We start from the raw sequence: 15,912 nt of genomic DNA on the forward strand, positions 1-15,912 counted from the left end.
TGTTGATTTGGTTATGTATTTGACAGAATTTCTACCACTTGGTGGTATACATTTAGTATTGCAACACTTTAGAAAAAACATAGAATCTGTTTCTTAATTTTGTGTGTTATTAACATAAGAAATGAGAGTAGTTATATTTAGAAGAGGGTCTATTCTAGGGGCAAGACTACAAGGTGACATTTTCCTTTCTACTCTGAAAATTTACGTTTTTGTGAAGATTTTTGTTCATTGTTGTTTTACATGCCTACATATGTATGCAGTGCCATTTTCCAAACTAACAAACAAAAAACTTGCTAATGTCAAGAACAAAACAGGAGGAGGAAAAAAGATTAAGCTATGGTTCCAGTGTTGTCAACCTGATCTATTCACTGCAAAGTTCCCATCGTCCTTTTATCTCATGCTTTTAGCAACGATTGATGATAATTGCACAGATTTGTTTTTCATCCGGCTTCTTAATGCATTTGTGAATAAACAGATTCATGAATGTCCTGAAAGTTCAACCTGAATACAACTCCTGGGATGGCATAAACAGAGTTTCAGAGTGGTACAACCTCCTTATTGAAGGAGGTTTGGTTGAGGAATGAGCTAAGAGGACGGGCATCTATGGAGACATTTCTTTAAGTCTGTTCTAGAAAGAATACTTTTTCAATGATTCTATGGCTTGTAGAAGAGGAGCAATCAAAATTGTCGAAGTAGAAATTTGGCTTAAGAAAGCTTAGGAGAAGGAAATCTATGTAAGACATTGAAACTGAATCTCTGTGCTTCTTTAGGAAACCATATCTTTTTGTTTGTTTGTCTTGATAACAAGGTATATTAAGTTTTCTTATGTCAGTTTCAGTAACAAACGGTGTTTTTACCTTTACTGAACAGATTGGCATTACCCACAACAAATTGCTCTTGGCCATAAAGTCCTTGGTGGAGTCTCTCAGGACACCTTTCACATGTTTGGAGTCTGTAAACATTGAGACTGAAACATTCCTCCTTTCAACCTCAGTCTCTGTGTGCATTGTACCTAAACATATCCCCACCATCCACCCCCTGCTCCCAACACACATTTATTCACTGCATGTATCTTTCCTTGCACTTACCTGAAAACTGAAAATGGAATTGCAGAAGAAACACAGTTTTAAGTGAAGATGAATAGCCCTCCAGGAAGCATCCTAGTTGAAAAATGCTTAGAAATAATGGGTTTTGGCTAGACAGTTTTTCTCCTTTGCTATAATTCTTTTTGAGTCTTTAACAGAGCACTCAGTACTTCTGCAGAACATTAGGATGTTAATGGTTCAATTGCAATCAAATTTTGGTCATTTAAGCTGGGAGATCAATGGGTAAGTCATCTGGCCTTTCTGCGTTGTTTTCTTCCTTCCTCTGCCGGCCTTGTGTCAGTTGTTCTGGGCATTAACTTTTCCACCCAAAGAGAAGTCAAGCAAGAATACAATGGTGGTTGTCAAAACCATCCATTTCCTCCTTGCAGGAAATTCTGCTGAAACATTCAGTAGGTATAAGAGGATGTAAATAAAAATCATGGCCAGCATGAACTTTTAGATTACTTATGGCTCTAAACTAATATTGAAAATGAAAAGAATTAAAGGGGGTTGGGGTTGGGAGGACAAGACTGTCCCTTTTCCCTTTGTGGATAGGGAAGAAACCATTTGGCTCATTTTTTATAATGGGCAATGAAGTAACAGAGAGGCAAGAAATGGAAGACAAATGGAGAAAATAATATTAATAGTACTTATCCCAGAAGTGTGCTGTGAGGGTTAAAAAGTCAAATCATGAAAAGTGCTTCCACAGGACCTGGTGCACAGAAAGTTCGCAATTAACACGTGCTACCAGTGGTGCTGTGACCCCCTGTGAACCCCAGCATTCTTTTCAGGAGTCGCTCATCACATTCAATTCTCACTTATCTTCACCTGCAAATAGAGGCGCAGCAATACTGCAGACATTTTGGCTTATTCCAGACCTGACTTTGCTTCTACTGATAATTCTCACAAGGCCATAGGATTTTACTCTGGGATTCTCTAAATGTGGACACTATGAAAGATGCACCAAAGTCACCTTCAATATAACACAGAATCTTAGTTTCACATTAATATTCATTTTATACAGAGAAATGCATACCCTTGAGGGGGAACAATACCCAGTTAACAGAGTTATTTATCTGTTTATCTTTAAATATTACAAAGCTGCAGCAGCTTTGTAATAAGCCTTGCTGGGTTACTGTAGCACTTTCAGAACCCAGCAACATTCTGTAACACTCCAGGATATTCACCCTGCTGTCCCTGTGTCCCCTTCACCCGGAATATAGCAGTTTGTCACAAATCAAATATGCCCTGACTCTCTTTTCAAAGCTCTTGTAATACATTCATTTACTATTTATTGAAGCATTTATCATTTACAATAGGTCCAAACATCAATATTTAAGTTAATTATATGCTGTTACTACTCAGGACTTCAGCCTCAAGAAATATTTAAGTTTGAGGCTTTACATTCAATAAAATTGTGTAATGCAAAGTCTAAAAGCACTGCCAGCACAAGTGTACACAGCTTCAGATCAGACTTTCCAAAGCAAATCACTTCAATTAATATTTGAAATAAAAATTTCAATTATTCACTCCCTTAAAAACACATGAGAAGCCTTATGCCGGTTGTTCAGATCTGCTGAATCTTTCTGGCATCTGTGTGTCTCAGCCTACATTAGTAAACATCTTTGATTTGTTTTCTCATAACTCCATCTCTTTCTTTTGGTTTTCCTTTTGAAACACGATTTTGATGTTGTTGTTTTTGGTCTTTTTTTTTTTTTTTTTGAGACAGAGTCTCATTCTGTAGCCCAGGCTGAAGTGTAGTGGCACGATCTCAGCTCACTGCAGCCTCTACCTCCTGGGTTCAAGGCAATTCTCCTGTCTCAGCCTCTCGAGTAGCTGGGATTTCAGGCACACGCCACAGCCCGGCTAATTTTTGTGTATTTGGTACAGACGAGGTTTCACCATGTTGGCCAGGCTGGTCTTGAACTCCTGACCTCAGGTGATCTGCCCGCTTCGGCCTCCCAAAGTGCTGGGATTACTGGCGTGAGCTACCTTGCCCGGCCAGGATTTTTTTTTTATATTAACAATTTCAAATCCATTATATCTTTCATTTTCCATATCTTTTTTATCCTAATAATTTGCTGATACATTTTAACTAAGGCATATATTCTGAGGGAGCAGTATGCTAAATGGGCAAATTAAACAGGTCTTTCAAAGAAAAGATCTTCCCCATAGCATGACCATTAGAAATTCTGAGAGTGAAAGAATTTATGGGTTATTCTTGTGTAATGCAACTGACAGTTTATTCCACAGAAGGTTAAAAGAGTGTGCCTTTTAAAGATAAATACTGGACTCTTTGGGTAAAAGTAATAATGAGAAGAAAATCCGGAAACTTGAAAAGTTAAGCTTTGCATACTAGAGAGGTAAAAGATAATGCTTCAGAGTTCTCATTTTATCTAAACCGCAGACTCTTTCCTAGAAAACGTGATGAAAAGGATGAACCTCCTCCAAATAAAGAATATAATAATGTCTTATTAAATCACAGAGATCAAAAGAACGTCCTGTTAATGGAGACTTAATTGAAAAAAAAGCTGATTTTTCTTTGGTCCACTTCAAGCTATGTTGTTGAAAATATTTCTTAACATTGTATTTCAGTGTGTGTGTGGGTGTGTTTAATGCTAGTCCCTTAGAATTTTGTAAATGGATATATGAATAAGAAGTGTAGTAGTTAAATAAACCTGGAAAATACTGACGATCAAGCTTTAGTAAATGGCTGACCATTTCATGTATTACTCGGAAGACCATGTGGAGGGTGATTTCAAGCTTGGCTAACTCACAGCTCAGTTGCATTTTCACTTCCCTATCAAGAATTTATCCTTTGTCACTGGTATGCTATGGTCTCCTCAGGACTACAAAATGACTGGAGTAGTTGCAGGGTGTGTGGGCAGGGTGTGGTGTGGGGGATTTTTGATACAATTGACTAATCTCTTTGTAAGAATAAATAAACTTTCTCAGAAGTTCCCCAGCAAACTCTTTTTTTAAAATATTTATTTTATTTATTTTATTATTATACTTTAAGTTTTAGGGTACATGTGCACAATGTGCAGGTTAGTTACATATGTATACATGTGCCGTGCTGGTGTGCTGCACCCATTAACTCATCATTTAGCATTAGGTATATCTCCTAATGCTATCCCTCCCCCCTCCCCCCACCCCACTACAGTCCCCAGAATGTGATGTTCCCCTTCCTGTGCCCATGTGTTCTCGTTGTTCAATTCCCACCTATGAGTGAGAACATGCGGTGTTTGGTTTTTTGTCCTTGTGATAGTTTACCGAGAATGATGATTTCCAGTTTCATCCATGTCCCTATAAAGGACATGAACTCATCATTTTTTATGGCCGCATAGTATTCCATGGTGTATATGTGCCACGTTTTCTTAATCCAGTCTATCATTGTTGGACATTTGGGTTGGTTCCAAGTCTTTGCTATTGTGAATAGTGCCGCAATAAACATACGTGTGCATGTGTCTTTATAGCAGCATGATTTATAGTCCTTTGGGTATATACCCGGTAATGGGATGGCTGGGTCAAATGGTATTTCTAGTTCTAGATCCCTGAGGAATCTCCACACTGACTTCCACAATGGCAAACTCTTTCCTTATATCTCATTGGCTAGAATTGTATCCTATCCCTTGTTCCTAAACCAGTCATTGCAGAGGAGATTGGATTGGCTTAGACAAATCAGGATTAACTCAGTGAAAAGTCCAGAAATCCTCACTCACATTGGTGGCCTCCAATATCTGAACAGAATCAGATTTCAGTTGGGAGAGGAGGAGTAGGGATGGTATATGAGTAGTCAAAGACTCAGAGGTTGGCAAATAATTGTGACTGCCACACTAGGGAAAATAAAGCCTAAGTCCTTTTTATAAAACATAAACTTGTCACTTCTGATTTTGTTGATATAAGGCTACATTTTCAAGTCCTATTAGCTCCAAAGACAAATTTAATGCATAAGTCTTCTCAGAGCCTTTAATATGTTAACATACCTGGAGACTCTCTGAGAGAGGGATAAAGCCTGCAATGTTTCACAGATAATAAAATATTTTATTATGTAAAATAATGCAATTATTTTTCAAGGCATTCTCTCCAGGATGATTGTCTTTATTAGTGTAGTTTAGAAATGGGTCCCCTCAATTATTAGTCTGAACCTATTTCATAGTATGTATTTTATAATGGTCAAAATGCCTCCGAGATTGCCTTTTCTAAGTTCTATAAAAATAAGAGAAATTTATAAAGTAGCAGGTTATAAAATTCATATTAAAAATGAATAGCCTTTTAAAATAAATATAGTAAAATGGTAATGTTAGAATTTAGTTAGTGGGTTCACTCTAAAGTTCTTTTAACATTGCTCTATGTTTGAAATTTTTCATAATAGAAAGTTGGAAAACAGTAAAACAGCCACAACGTAGCAAAAAATAGCTTTTATATATAGATGAAATACCAGTAAAATGATTCATGAAAAATAACACCATACTTATAATAGCAAAAATGAATAAAACATCTTGGCTAACTTTGCAAGAAACATTCAAAACCTATATGAGAAAAACTTTAAACACTGTTGAGAGAAGCAAAAGTAGACTTGAGCAAATGAAGATACAGATAGGAAGATTCAACCTCAGCAAGGCTTCTGTTCTAGGTGAGTTTATTTTTAAATACAACAGAAACCCAATAAATGGACCACCAAGTTGCTAGATTTTCTTTCTGAAGATAATGATTAATAAATTTTATTGGAAGAAATAAATTATTCAGAAAAATCTTTAAAAATCAACAAATCTGGCACAGAGGGGCTTGCTCTGTCAGTTATTAAAATATGTTATAAAGCCTTTATAATTGAAACTCTGGTTTGGTGCATGGAGAAAGTAAACCATGAAACAGATTTTAAAAATCCAGAAATTGACCCAGTCACATATGGAAATTTAACATATAGTAAAGGCAGAACCTCAAATCAGCAAGAGAAGGTAAACTGTCATATATTACAATAACTGCATAGCTATATGGTAAGAGATAAAATTTTGATTCATTTCTCACATTGCATAACAAAATACGTTCCAAGTGAGTCAAATATTTAACTTAAAAAATTATAGAGTACTAAGAGAAAACATGGATGAAAACTTCTGTACTCTGGAAGTGGGCTCATTTTTTTCTAACCATGATTCAAAATCCAGAAGTATTAAGAGAAAATTAAATCAATGCATTTTATTAGAAAGAAATGAATAAATTTTTATTTGGAAAAAGATACCTAAAAGAGGTAAAAGAATAATGACAAACTGGAAAAAATATTTGCAACTTAATCTCAAAGAGTTAATATATCTAATTAAATTTAAATAGAGAAGAGAATGGCCAATAACTTTTTATCAGCATTGGCTTATTTATGAACAGTTTACAAAAAAAGAAACAAGTTTCATCTTTCCACATGAAAGAAGCTCAATTTCCTTTATAACAAGAAAAATGCAAATAAAAATACACTGTGGTAGCCTTTCTCACGTACCTGATTGACACAAATTAAAGTTCGACAGCATACTCTGTTGCTGAGGTTGCAGGGAAACAAACATTCAAATCCATTGCTGGTGGGACAGCAAAATGACGCAACCCTTTTAGAGTGGAATTTGCCAATATATATAAAAAATACACATGAATTTACCCTTTGACAAAACTCCTCCACTTCTCAAAATTCTTCCCCAAAATACTCAGGCAGAACATGAAAAACACATACAGGCATATGCAGAAGGCTGTTCTATACTTTTTAGACTGTTAGACATGATTGTTATTCTAAGAATGTTATCTGTATATTATGGGATAAAGCAAATGAATAATCATAACAGTATCATTAAGAACCAAGATTTTCCTCATGAGAGAAAGGAAGTAAGAGATTTAAGAGTGTCAAGGTTAAGCAAAAACTCTGTAGTCCTGAATTTGAATGGGAAATAGTTGCATAAATTCATGATAAATTTTATCTTTAAAAAAAAATCCTATACTATATACACTGAAAAACCCTAGATCCCGTGACAGGCAGTGAGCATAAAGTTGATTTGGTATTTAAATGAGATACATATAAAACACAACTCTCTGGCATATGAGATATTAATGGTGCTGAAAATGGAAAAATACAAATTCAAGTAAATTTGGGAAATTCTGAATTTCCCTCTTGGAGATTACATTTATGTTATATGTCAAATGTTCTGGAAAAGTCTCTCAGTGAAGCAACCTGAAACATTTTAGCACAGTGGCTGTCCGGAACCCTTTGTGTGTTTTGCAGGAAAGGGGTTGAGGTTGTAGAACTCTTATTGTTTCTTCACTACACAAATGTGCCATAGAAAACAATTTGGAAAATATTGCTGTGAAAGTGAAATGCAATTTGTGGATAATTGTTCTTCATAGAGGCACAAGAGGTCTAGAGAGAGCTACTGGTGTCATGTGCTTAATGAATGCATAATTTAATGCCACAAGTGTTATTTAGTATCTACTGGATGCTAAAGGCTATGTTCAATGGTGGGGATCCAAAGGTAAAAACAAGAAAAATGTCTTGGACACCTGGTAGAGCATTAAAATATGATTCTATATTGATAGTGCTATAAGCAAGATTTGAAATGTTTTATGGGAATGTTGAATTGCGACTGAGCACCTCGGTGTGACAAACAGTTGGAAATTAAGTATGATGGTGAAAGCAAAGAGGAAGGATCTCCCTGGCAAAGTAAACAGCATGAGCAAAGATAGTTTAACAGCAACAATAGTCACACCTATCTGGAAGAATAAAGGAAAATAAATGTGAGAGGGTAGGCAGGGTCCAGGTAATGAAAAGAATATGGGCTTTGGGGTCTGACAAGCCTGGGCCATCATCATTGCTCTACCTGTAAATGACCTTTGGAAGGTGATTTAATCTCTATAAGGCTCAGCTTTCCCATTGGTATCATAAGGATAAAAAAAAAATTACCTCACAAAGTGATGATGACATAAAAATCCCACATCCACAGCTTTCAACACAGTGTGGGCACTTAGTCAATATCAGTTGTTATCATTATTAGGCAGATGGGAGCAAAATGGTAAACATCTACTGTTACCAGTAAAAGGGATCTGGATTTAATGTGTAGTCAGCAGACAGCCATTGAAGGACTCTTAGTGTAGGAATGATGTGACTAGCTCTGTAGTTTGCAAAGGTGAACGTGGAGGAATAAATGGATGAAAGGAGACACTGAGCATTGCACGTGATGGAAAATGGTGGGAGGCATAAAGAGGCCATTGGTGGAGTGTTTGACACTGTTCAGTACTTCACAGGTAGGACTGCTAGAATTCATTAGACTTACATATGTGACAGCAGGGATTATGAAAGAGAAGAGAAAGAAGACGGACATCAGTGTTTCTAGCCTGAGCATCTGAATCTCCAGTAATACTAACAATCGAGACAGGCAACAGAGACGGTACAATAGGTATGTAGAAAGTAATGAATTCAGGTGTGAAATTTAGTTTGTTTTCTGTCATTATCCATTTGACCTTTCTAGAGTAAGTGAGCTTTTCAGGTTTGAATGTGGCAACCCAGCTTCTGATCTCAAAGATCCTTTTATTCTAAGGGACCACTATATTTTGAATAGTATGTAAGGTGTCACAAAGTAAAATACTACAAGCTATTAGAGAAACCTAACATGGTAGCTGGATATGGATACCAACTGGCTATCACGTGGTAGGCAAACGTGGCTTGAATTACTGTACTTATCGAAGCAGTGTTTTCTTTAAGCATAATTGAAAGTTTACTTTTAAATTTGGACATTCTACTCAATGCCAATTTGTGTGTGTGTGTGTGTGTGTGTGTGTTTCTTGTTTTAATGTGCAGGACAGGAGAGAATTGGAAAAGATTCCAACTATGAGCAGGAGGGTAAAGTCCAGTTCGTGATTGACGCAGTCTATGCTATGGCTCACGCCCTTCACCACATGAACAAGGATCTCTGTGCTGACTACCGGGGTGTCTGCCCAGAGATGGAGCAAGCTGGAGGCAAGAAGTTGCTGAAGTATATCCGCAATGTTAATTTCAATGGTGAGTCTCCAAAAATCCATCCTTTTTGGAATCCTAAGTGTTGGCATTCTGTTTCATAAGTTTTAAATGTCTATTATTATTTACTTTAAAATATGTGTCAAAACTTGCTTGATTATAAAACTTCAAATGATTGAATCAATGCATGAATGAGCAAATGAATGAAAGAATGAGTTAAGATATATTTGGGGGTTATGGTTTGGTCTCATTTTCTTGAAATAGAGATTTTTTTTTTTTTTTTTGCACTATGCCAAATTCTTCTTTGGTGAATTTAGGTGGATATAGGATGGAAGAGGAAGGGAAAGGAGCAGTTGCTGTAGGTACCTCTGAATATGGAAAAACTGAAGCCATTTTTCCTCTGCTCTCATACCACAACAAGAATTCACACAGAAGACTTCTGTGACCAAATGTCAGTGGAGAGGTTTCCCCCACACACCAAGCTAGCAATAAATTCTGCAGTGGACACAAGCTGACTGTCCTCTACTTCAATTCCTACATGATCTATCTGGCATGCTGTCAAACCCCACAAGTTGGAGGCTTAGTTCCCAAGACTGTTCCCCTTGCCACTTGCAATGACAGTGGCAAACCCTAGGTTGCTTTGCCTGTGCTTCTGATGGTCCGGCTATAAACTGGAATTTTCACAATCTCCTCCTCAGGTTTGATAATTTGCTAGAGCAACTCACAAAACTCAGTAAAACACTTACTTAAATTTATTACAAAAGGTATTTTAAAGGACACAAATAAACCTCCAGATGAAGAGATCCTAGGGCAAAGTCTGAAAGGGTCCTGAGAGTAGGAGTTTCTGTCCTCAGGGATTTGGAGTGTGCTGGCCTCCCCTGCACAAAGATGAGTTCTTGATCACTTTCCTGTCAGCCTCCATGTGTTCAACTCTGAACCTTGTCCCTTGGGCCTTTTATGAAGATTTCATTGAATAGGCATGATCGACAACCACGAAGAAATGTGACTGGACACAAAGGGTATAATCTAATACTAATAGTCTAAGCGGGAATACCCAGTGAAGCCTGTCTGTCCAGATCCTTCTTGGTCTATCTGTGCAACATTTCTTCCTCCAGGATATGGGGCAGGACCCTTCTAAAATGAGGGGCTGATAGCCTGTTAACAAAAAGGTGGAGGAAGGTTAGAATGCTGCCTTGGGCTGGTAAAAGGAGGGCAGGGGAAGGTCAGAAAGAGAAATTGTTTTCTGAGGCCTAAAGTGCCCCAACATTATAACAAGGGCTATGGTAATTATGAGCCAAGAACCATAAATGAAAAGCTACACACAGACACACACACATACACACACACACACACACACACACTCTCTCTCTCTCTCTCTCTCTCTCTCTCTCATAAACTAACATCACAATACTCAAGTTAGAGGTAATATTTGTAATTTGCCACATCAACCATATTTCAAGTTTTAAGCATATTTCTCAAAGTACAAAACTCTTTTATAAATTGATAGGTTTCCTAAAAGAGGTGGGTAGAGATAAGTGAAAAGATGGGCCAATAGGATAAAAGACATAGGAGAAAGCACACTCTGATAATGTCTGTTTGAATAGTCTCAACTCTTACAACATCTTAATGTTTCACATGCCAAGAGCTAAATAAGTAAACTTGAATGTATGAGCAATGCAACATTCAACACAGACAGTAACAAATAATCTTAATTATATTATAAATAAACTGTGTAACTGAAGTGAAGGAGGGTGAGGAAGAAATAATGAATGCAAGTAATTTTGGAAAATAGTATTTGACTATATAAGGCTGAAGACAAAATAACTGTACACATATATTGGACAATAACTAGTAAATCTGTATTTTTCTCACAATTCTGAAGCTAATCTATGTATATAATGGGACTGAGAAAATAATTATATATATTGCGGATAATGAGAGCCAGGTTTCTCATTATCCAAGATAAAAATCACTGACAAGGAATGAGAGAAATATAGAATGAACCCTGTTGTGTTGGATTACAATATGTATGGTTTTTAATATACATGCAATGGGTAAATATAGAAGTAAATTTTATATGTATATTATATATACCAATTCTGCCTGGCTCTGTTCCCTGAGAGGGCCTGAGAGCAATGGTACACTGGTAAAAATGAGCACATGTAGCACACAGATCTTATTTATAAATACCATTGTTAAATTAAAAAGGTTAAAAGAACCCTTAGAAAATGGTTGGGACCAGGGCTGGGGCAGGGAAAGCCCAAGATAAGCTTGAGACATGCTGTACCAGAATATAAGAAAGTTCTCAAAAACTGAAGTGGTCATGTTGAAAGGGCACAGAAACCAAATTGGAAGAGATCCCATTGGCCAACTCTGGGACCCCAGTGGATTATAACTCATAAAATAAATAACCATGAGTCCATAATGATATCAATAAACACTTGAACTAATTAAACAAATACAAGAGGATAGGCAGCATGATGGAATAAAGTTAAGATGGAAATACAAAGTCGCCCTTTTGTAAAGACCTAAGTAGTAATTTTTTAGGCAAGAATCATGGGATGCTAAAAGTATTGGGTTACAATATGATGAGAAACAAGATATTTGCATAGCCCTCAAAGTACCTTTCACCAAGATACATATGAATAACCAAAAAGAAAATAGTAGCTCTGTGGTGGAGAAAACTGGGAGATAGCATGTAAAAGAGGTAATCAAGGTGGACATCATCACTTATGAGACTTATGAACATTGCGTGCCTTTTGGTATGATACACCGGCATGCTTACAGCATCGCTTCTGAGGTTTTACTGCCAAAAAGCCTACCTTAAATCTAATTTTAAGGAAACATCAAACAAATCCAAATTAAAAGATGTTCTATAAAATCACTGGCAAGTACTTTCCAAAAGTGTCCAGGTCATGAGAATAATAGATAAAGGAACTGTTTCTGACTCAAAGAGACCAAGGAAGTACTACTATCAAATGTAATGTGGAAATATTGATTAATCTTATGCTAGAAAAAACACTAATGGAAAGGTGGAGGAATTTTAATAACATTTACAGATTAATTTTAGTAGCATTCTATCAGTGTTAACTTACTGGTTTAGATATAGTATGATTTAAAAAAACTCTTTACTTTTTTCTCTTAATAACAACTCATTTAAAACGCACAACATTGTATCAATCTTTCAGGAGTTACCTAGTATCTGAATGAAGAGGAACCACATTCAATATGGGGATCAATAGTTTCCTAGTTTTGATGGAGAGAAAGAAGGTCAACTACAAGTTATGTTCGTTCTGTATTTTTTTCTTGATGTTGCAGAATTTCCTAATATTTGTATAACCAATTTTCCCAGAGTCAAACAATATAAATTTTATTTTTTTCAAGCATCATATTTCATTTGCTAAGGTCAGTTTCTGGATTTTTTATTCTGGTTCATGGATATGTATGAACATTCTTACACTAGCGACAAAAATAAAATTTGTTAGGTGAGTTTTCTTGATGGTTCTTCCCTGATTCTTCTTTTAGAGAATGATTATAGACCATTTTGTCTAGATGGTCTTGTCTGATGACAAGCCAAAATAACTGAGCTATTCATAGGGCTTATGTTTATTAAGTGGTTATTGTGTGCCAGAAACTGCTAAACATTTTATGCATTGGCTTATTTTATCTTTAAAACCTCATAATGGTTTAGGATTCTATTTTTTTTTCCTTTTTTTTTTTAACAGATAAGGAAACTGATTCATGGGGAATTTAAGAATTACGATATTCAAATCCATACAGCTAGGTAGCGATGATGTTATACTTGAGACACAGGACAACTAAGTCCACAGTCTGCTTCCTGGAATGTTATTCTTCAAGTTGCTGAGAGGAAGGGCTTCCTGCATCATTCCTGCTGCCTCCTCTTAGATCTGAGGTTGCATGGGAATTTCAGGAAGGGCTAATTTTCTCTCTCTCTCTCTTTTTTTGTCATCATTGTCATCACACTCTATGGTCAACAAAATCTTCTTTCTCTGAGGATATATTTTTCTTCCATATGACAGCTAAGAGACTTCTGGCTCCCAAGACACTGCAGTATTCATGGATGACAGTGCTCAAAAGTTTTGTAAAGCAAAGAAGCTGTGCTAAATTTAATCAGTGGGTCCTATGTCACTTTACGGGAGCAAAGGTTAGAGGGGAAAAAAACTTGACATGTTTTACTCATTCAATTTTCTGACTTTCGGTTAAAAAATCAAATCCTAGAGAAAAGAAAATATTTGTCCAAGACTCCATAGCTAGCAAAGGACAGAGACAGATCTAGAACTCAAGTCTTTTTCCAATCCGTTGTGAAAAATTTAAACTTTATATCGCATGTTTTAGGAGGATATTGATTTTTCTTTGTCTCAATAAGCTTGAGATTATGTTTCACTGTTACATTAGTACAAAATTTGCTGTATAGGTAGGAGTTCTGTTCCAGATAGCAGAGTATAATTTAATAATTCTGGTCTTCACATTTGCCAAAGTAGCAATTTAAGAAATGATAATATCGTACCCTAAAGGCATTGATACAGTTTCATCAAGTATTTAGCCTCCTCTTATGCATTGAGGAAAGAAATGGGTAATTTAGTTTTTATCATACCTAGATATTTTTCCTGCATCCCAAATCAATGCAAAGTCCCAAGCCTAAATTCATTTTAGTTATCTTTATGTTGGCCCGTCAAATATAAATTTAACAAATTTGGTGTCTTGATTGTAAAATCTCAAATAATAGCTATAGAAAGAAGGATTTCATCTGAAGCATGTCTGTACTTCAATTTACTAGTTTCTAGAAAACAAATTGGAGTAGGTTATATTTTGTAGAGATGGCAGATCTCACATGCTTTTTTTGCAATATGATGTTAGCTTTCCTTCATCAAGAGGTGAGATTTATTTTTCCTCCCTTTGAGTGAGCCTGTGACTAATTTGGAAGTAGCACTGTGACTTCTAAGGCAAAATGTTTTTGTCTAGTTTTGTTAGAACATTTGGACTATAAGCATGGCTACCATGCTGGGAAGAAGCCTAGATGCCCCACTGATGGGCCACATGTAGCCACATATTCTGGCTACAACCCCAGTTGAGTATCCCACCGGTTAGCCAATATCAACTGTCAGACATGAGAGCCTCAAATTGCCCCAGCTGACATGAGTGGACCAGAGAGCTGCTGTCCCCACAGAGCTCTGACCAAATTACAAAATATATGTTGTCACTGTTTTGAGTACTAATATTCAGAGTGGTTTCTTGGGCAGAAAGAGATATCAGGAACCCGAACAAATGCAACGTTCCTGGAATCTGTGCATGGCGTGGTAAAATGAGAACAGAAAATGTGTCTAGTAAATACGTTGATGCAGAAGACTGGTTTATTATCTGGGCTATCTGAATCTCTATTCCTTCTCTGTCCAAGAAGAAAGAAACTCAGATACTCTCATCCAGTAGGGGAGATTTCAGGCTTCAGTACAATCTGTTATCTGTCCTTTACTGTCTGTTACCCATCTTGTCAGGTGGCCCTATTTCTTTTGCCCTAGTTTACCTGCATCTTGGCTCTAATGCCTTGTGGGCATCTCTGTGGGGAATCATTTCCCCTTTGGTGAATTCTTTATCTCCTCTGGACTTTTTTAAAATATAGAGTTCATTGAACACAATGCTTCTTATTCTGTTTTAAGAAGTTCATGGATGCTGTTAAAAAGGAGATGTGGGGATTAAAAACTGGAAATAATAAGACAGCTGCATTAGAGAATCCATCAAAAAGGCCAAACCCACACAGTGTGCTATTACAAGTCATCACTTAGATAAAGTATGCAGCTCTTCTGCCTTAATTTTTTTAAAACCGGAACTTTAATGAGAATGGAAAGGGCATGACAAGACCGTTTCTTCTAACTAAGATTGCAAGAAGGGAAAAAGATTAGGTGATGGGGCCCATTCTGATGAATATGTAGCTGGTGCACTTGAGTTCCTCTGGAGCCCCAGGCCTCCAATATTCTTCCTTTCTCCTCTCAAAGACTATGAAAATCTCAAATCACGTTGTTTAATGAATAGAAGCTATAGAATTACAGTAAAGCACATGAATGCTAGTATCCAATGTGAAAGAAAAAGGTGAGTATCTGAATAATAATGTCTTCATGCAAACTGACAGGATTCTCATTTCTTTGCTAATAACATGTGAAATCCAGATTTTATTTCTTCTTCTTATATGCTCGCAAGACTTGTTGAAATCAGAAAGCCAATATTAAAAATCTTTTGTTGTTATTGATGTTTTTGTTGTCATTATTTTCTTCCTATACTGGAAAGACTTGTGTTGATTCTTACACACAGCAGGCTTAAGAGATCCCTATTATGATAAAGTGGGTGCCTTTGTGGTCTATGGGGGTAGTGTCTAGGTAAAAGACAGAAAAAAACAAATTGAAATGGTGCTTTGGCCACACACAGATTCAGCTGTTGACTCGAATTGGCGGGACCAAAGCAGTGTTGCTCATAGGAGATCGGTGTCCACTCCCAGAGCTCCAGCTTGCTGTTTGGAAAATAAAAATAATGTTTATAGTGATGGAGAAATTTAAATTAGATACCAGTTAGGTATGAACACTTAACCAGCAGGTGGGGAGCAGAGAGGGAGGAAGGAGCCAGTGTGCCAAAGCCTTTATTGGGGTTCAGGGCATGTATTAATCCATTTTCACACTGCTGCACTGCTGATAAAGACTTGCCCAATACTGGGTAATTTATAAAGAAAAGGGGGTTTAATGGACTCACAGTTCCATGAGGCTGGGGAAGCCTCACAATTAGGGTGGAAGACAAAAGGCACGTCTTTACATGGTGGCGGGCAAAAGAGAATGAGAGCCA

At 36.7% G+C, this 15,912-nt stretch overlaps 1 protein-coding gene across 8 annotated transcripts in view; it reads left to right on the top strand.

Annotated features, from left to right (window-relative positions):
* GRM7 (glutamate metabotropic receptor 7) overlaps positions 1–15,912 on the top strand; it is an 880,478-nt gene that overhangs the window by 582,497 nt on the left and 282,069 nt on the right. For all 8 annotated transcript variants that reach the window (XR_008624999.2, XR_010111388.1, XM_055110892.2 and 5 more), the window contains one exon: positions 8,911–9,111. Coding sequence is in view for 6 of the 8 variants with exons in the window: in XM_055110892.2 (XP_054966867.1) it covers positions 8,911–9,111 (201 nt within the window). In the remaining 2 variants the exon portion in view is untranslated. The remainder of the gene's footprint in view (positions 1–8,910; positions 9,112–15,912) is intronic.

Source organism: Pan paniscus, chromosome 2 (assembly GCF_029289425.2).
Source record: "Pan paniscus chromosome 2, NHGRI_mPanPan1-v2.0_pri, whole genome shotgun sequence".
In the NCBI taxonomy this organism is placed as follows: domain Eukaryota; kingdom Metazoa; phylum Chordata; class Mammalia; order Primates; family Hominidae; genus Pan; species Pan paniscus.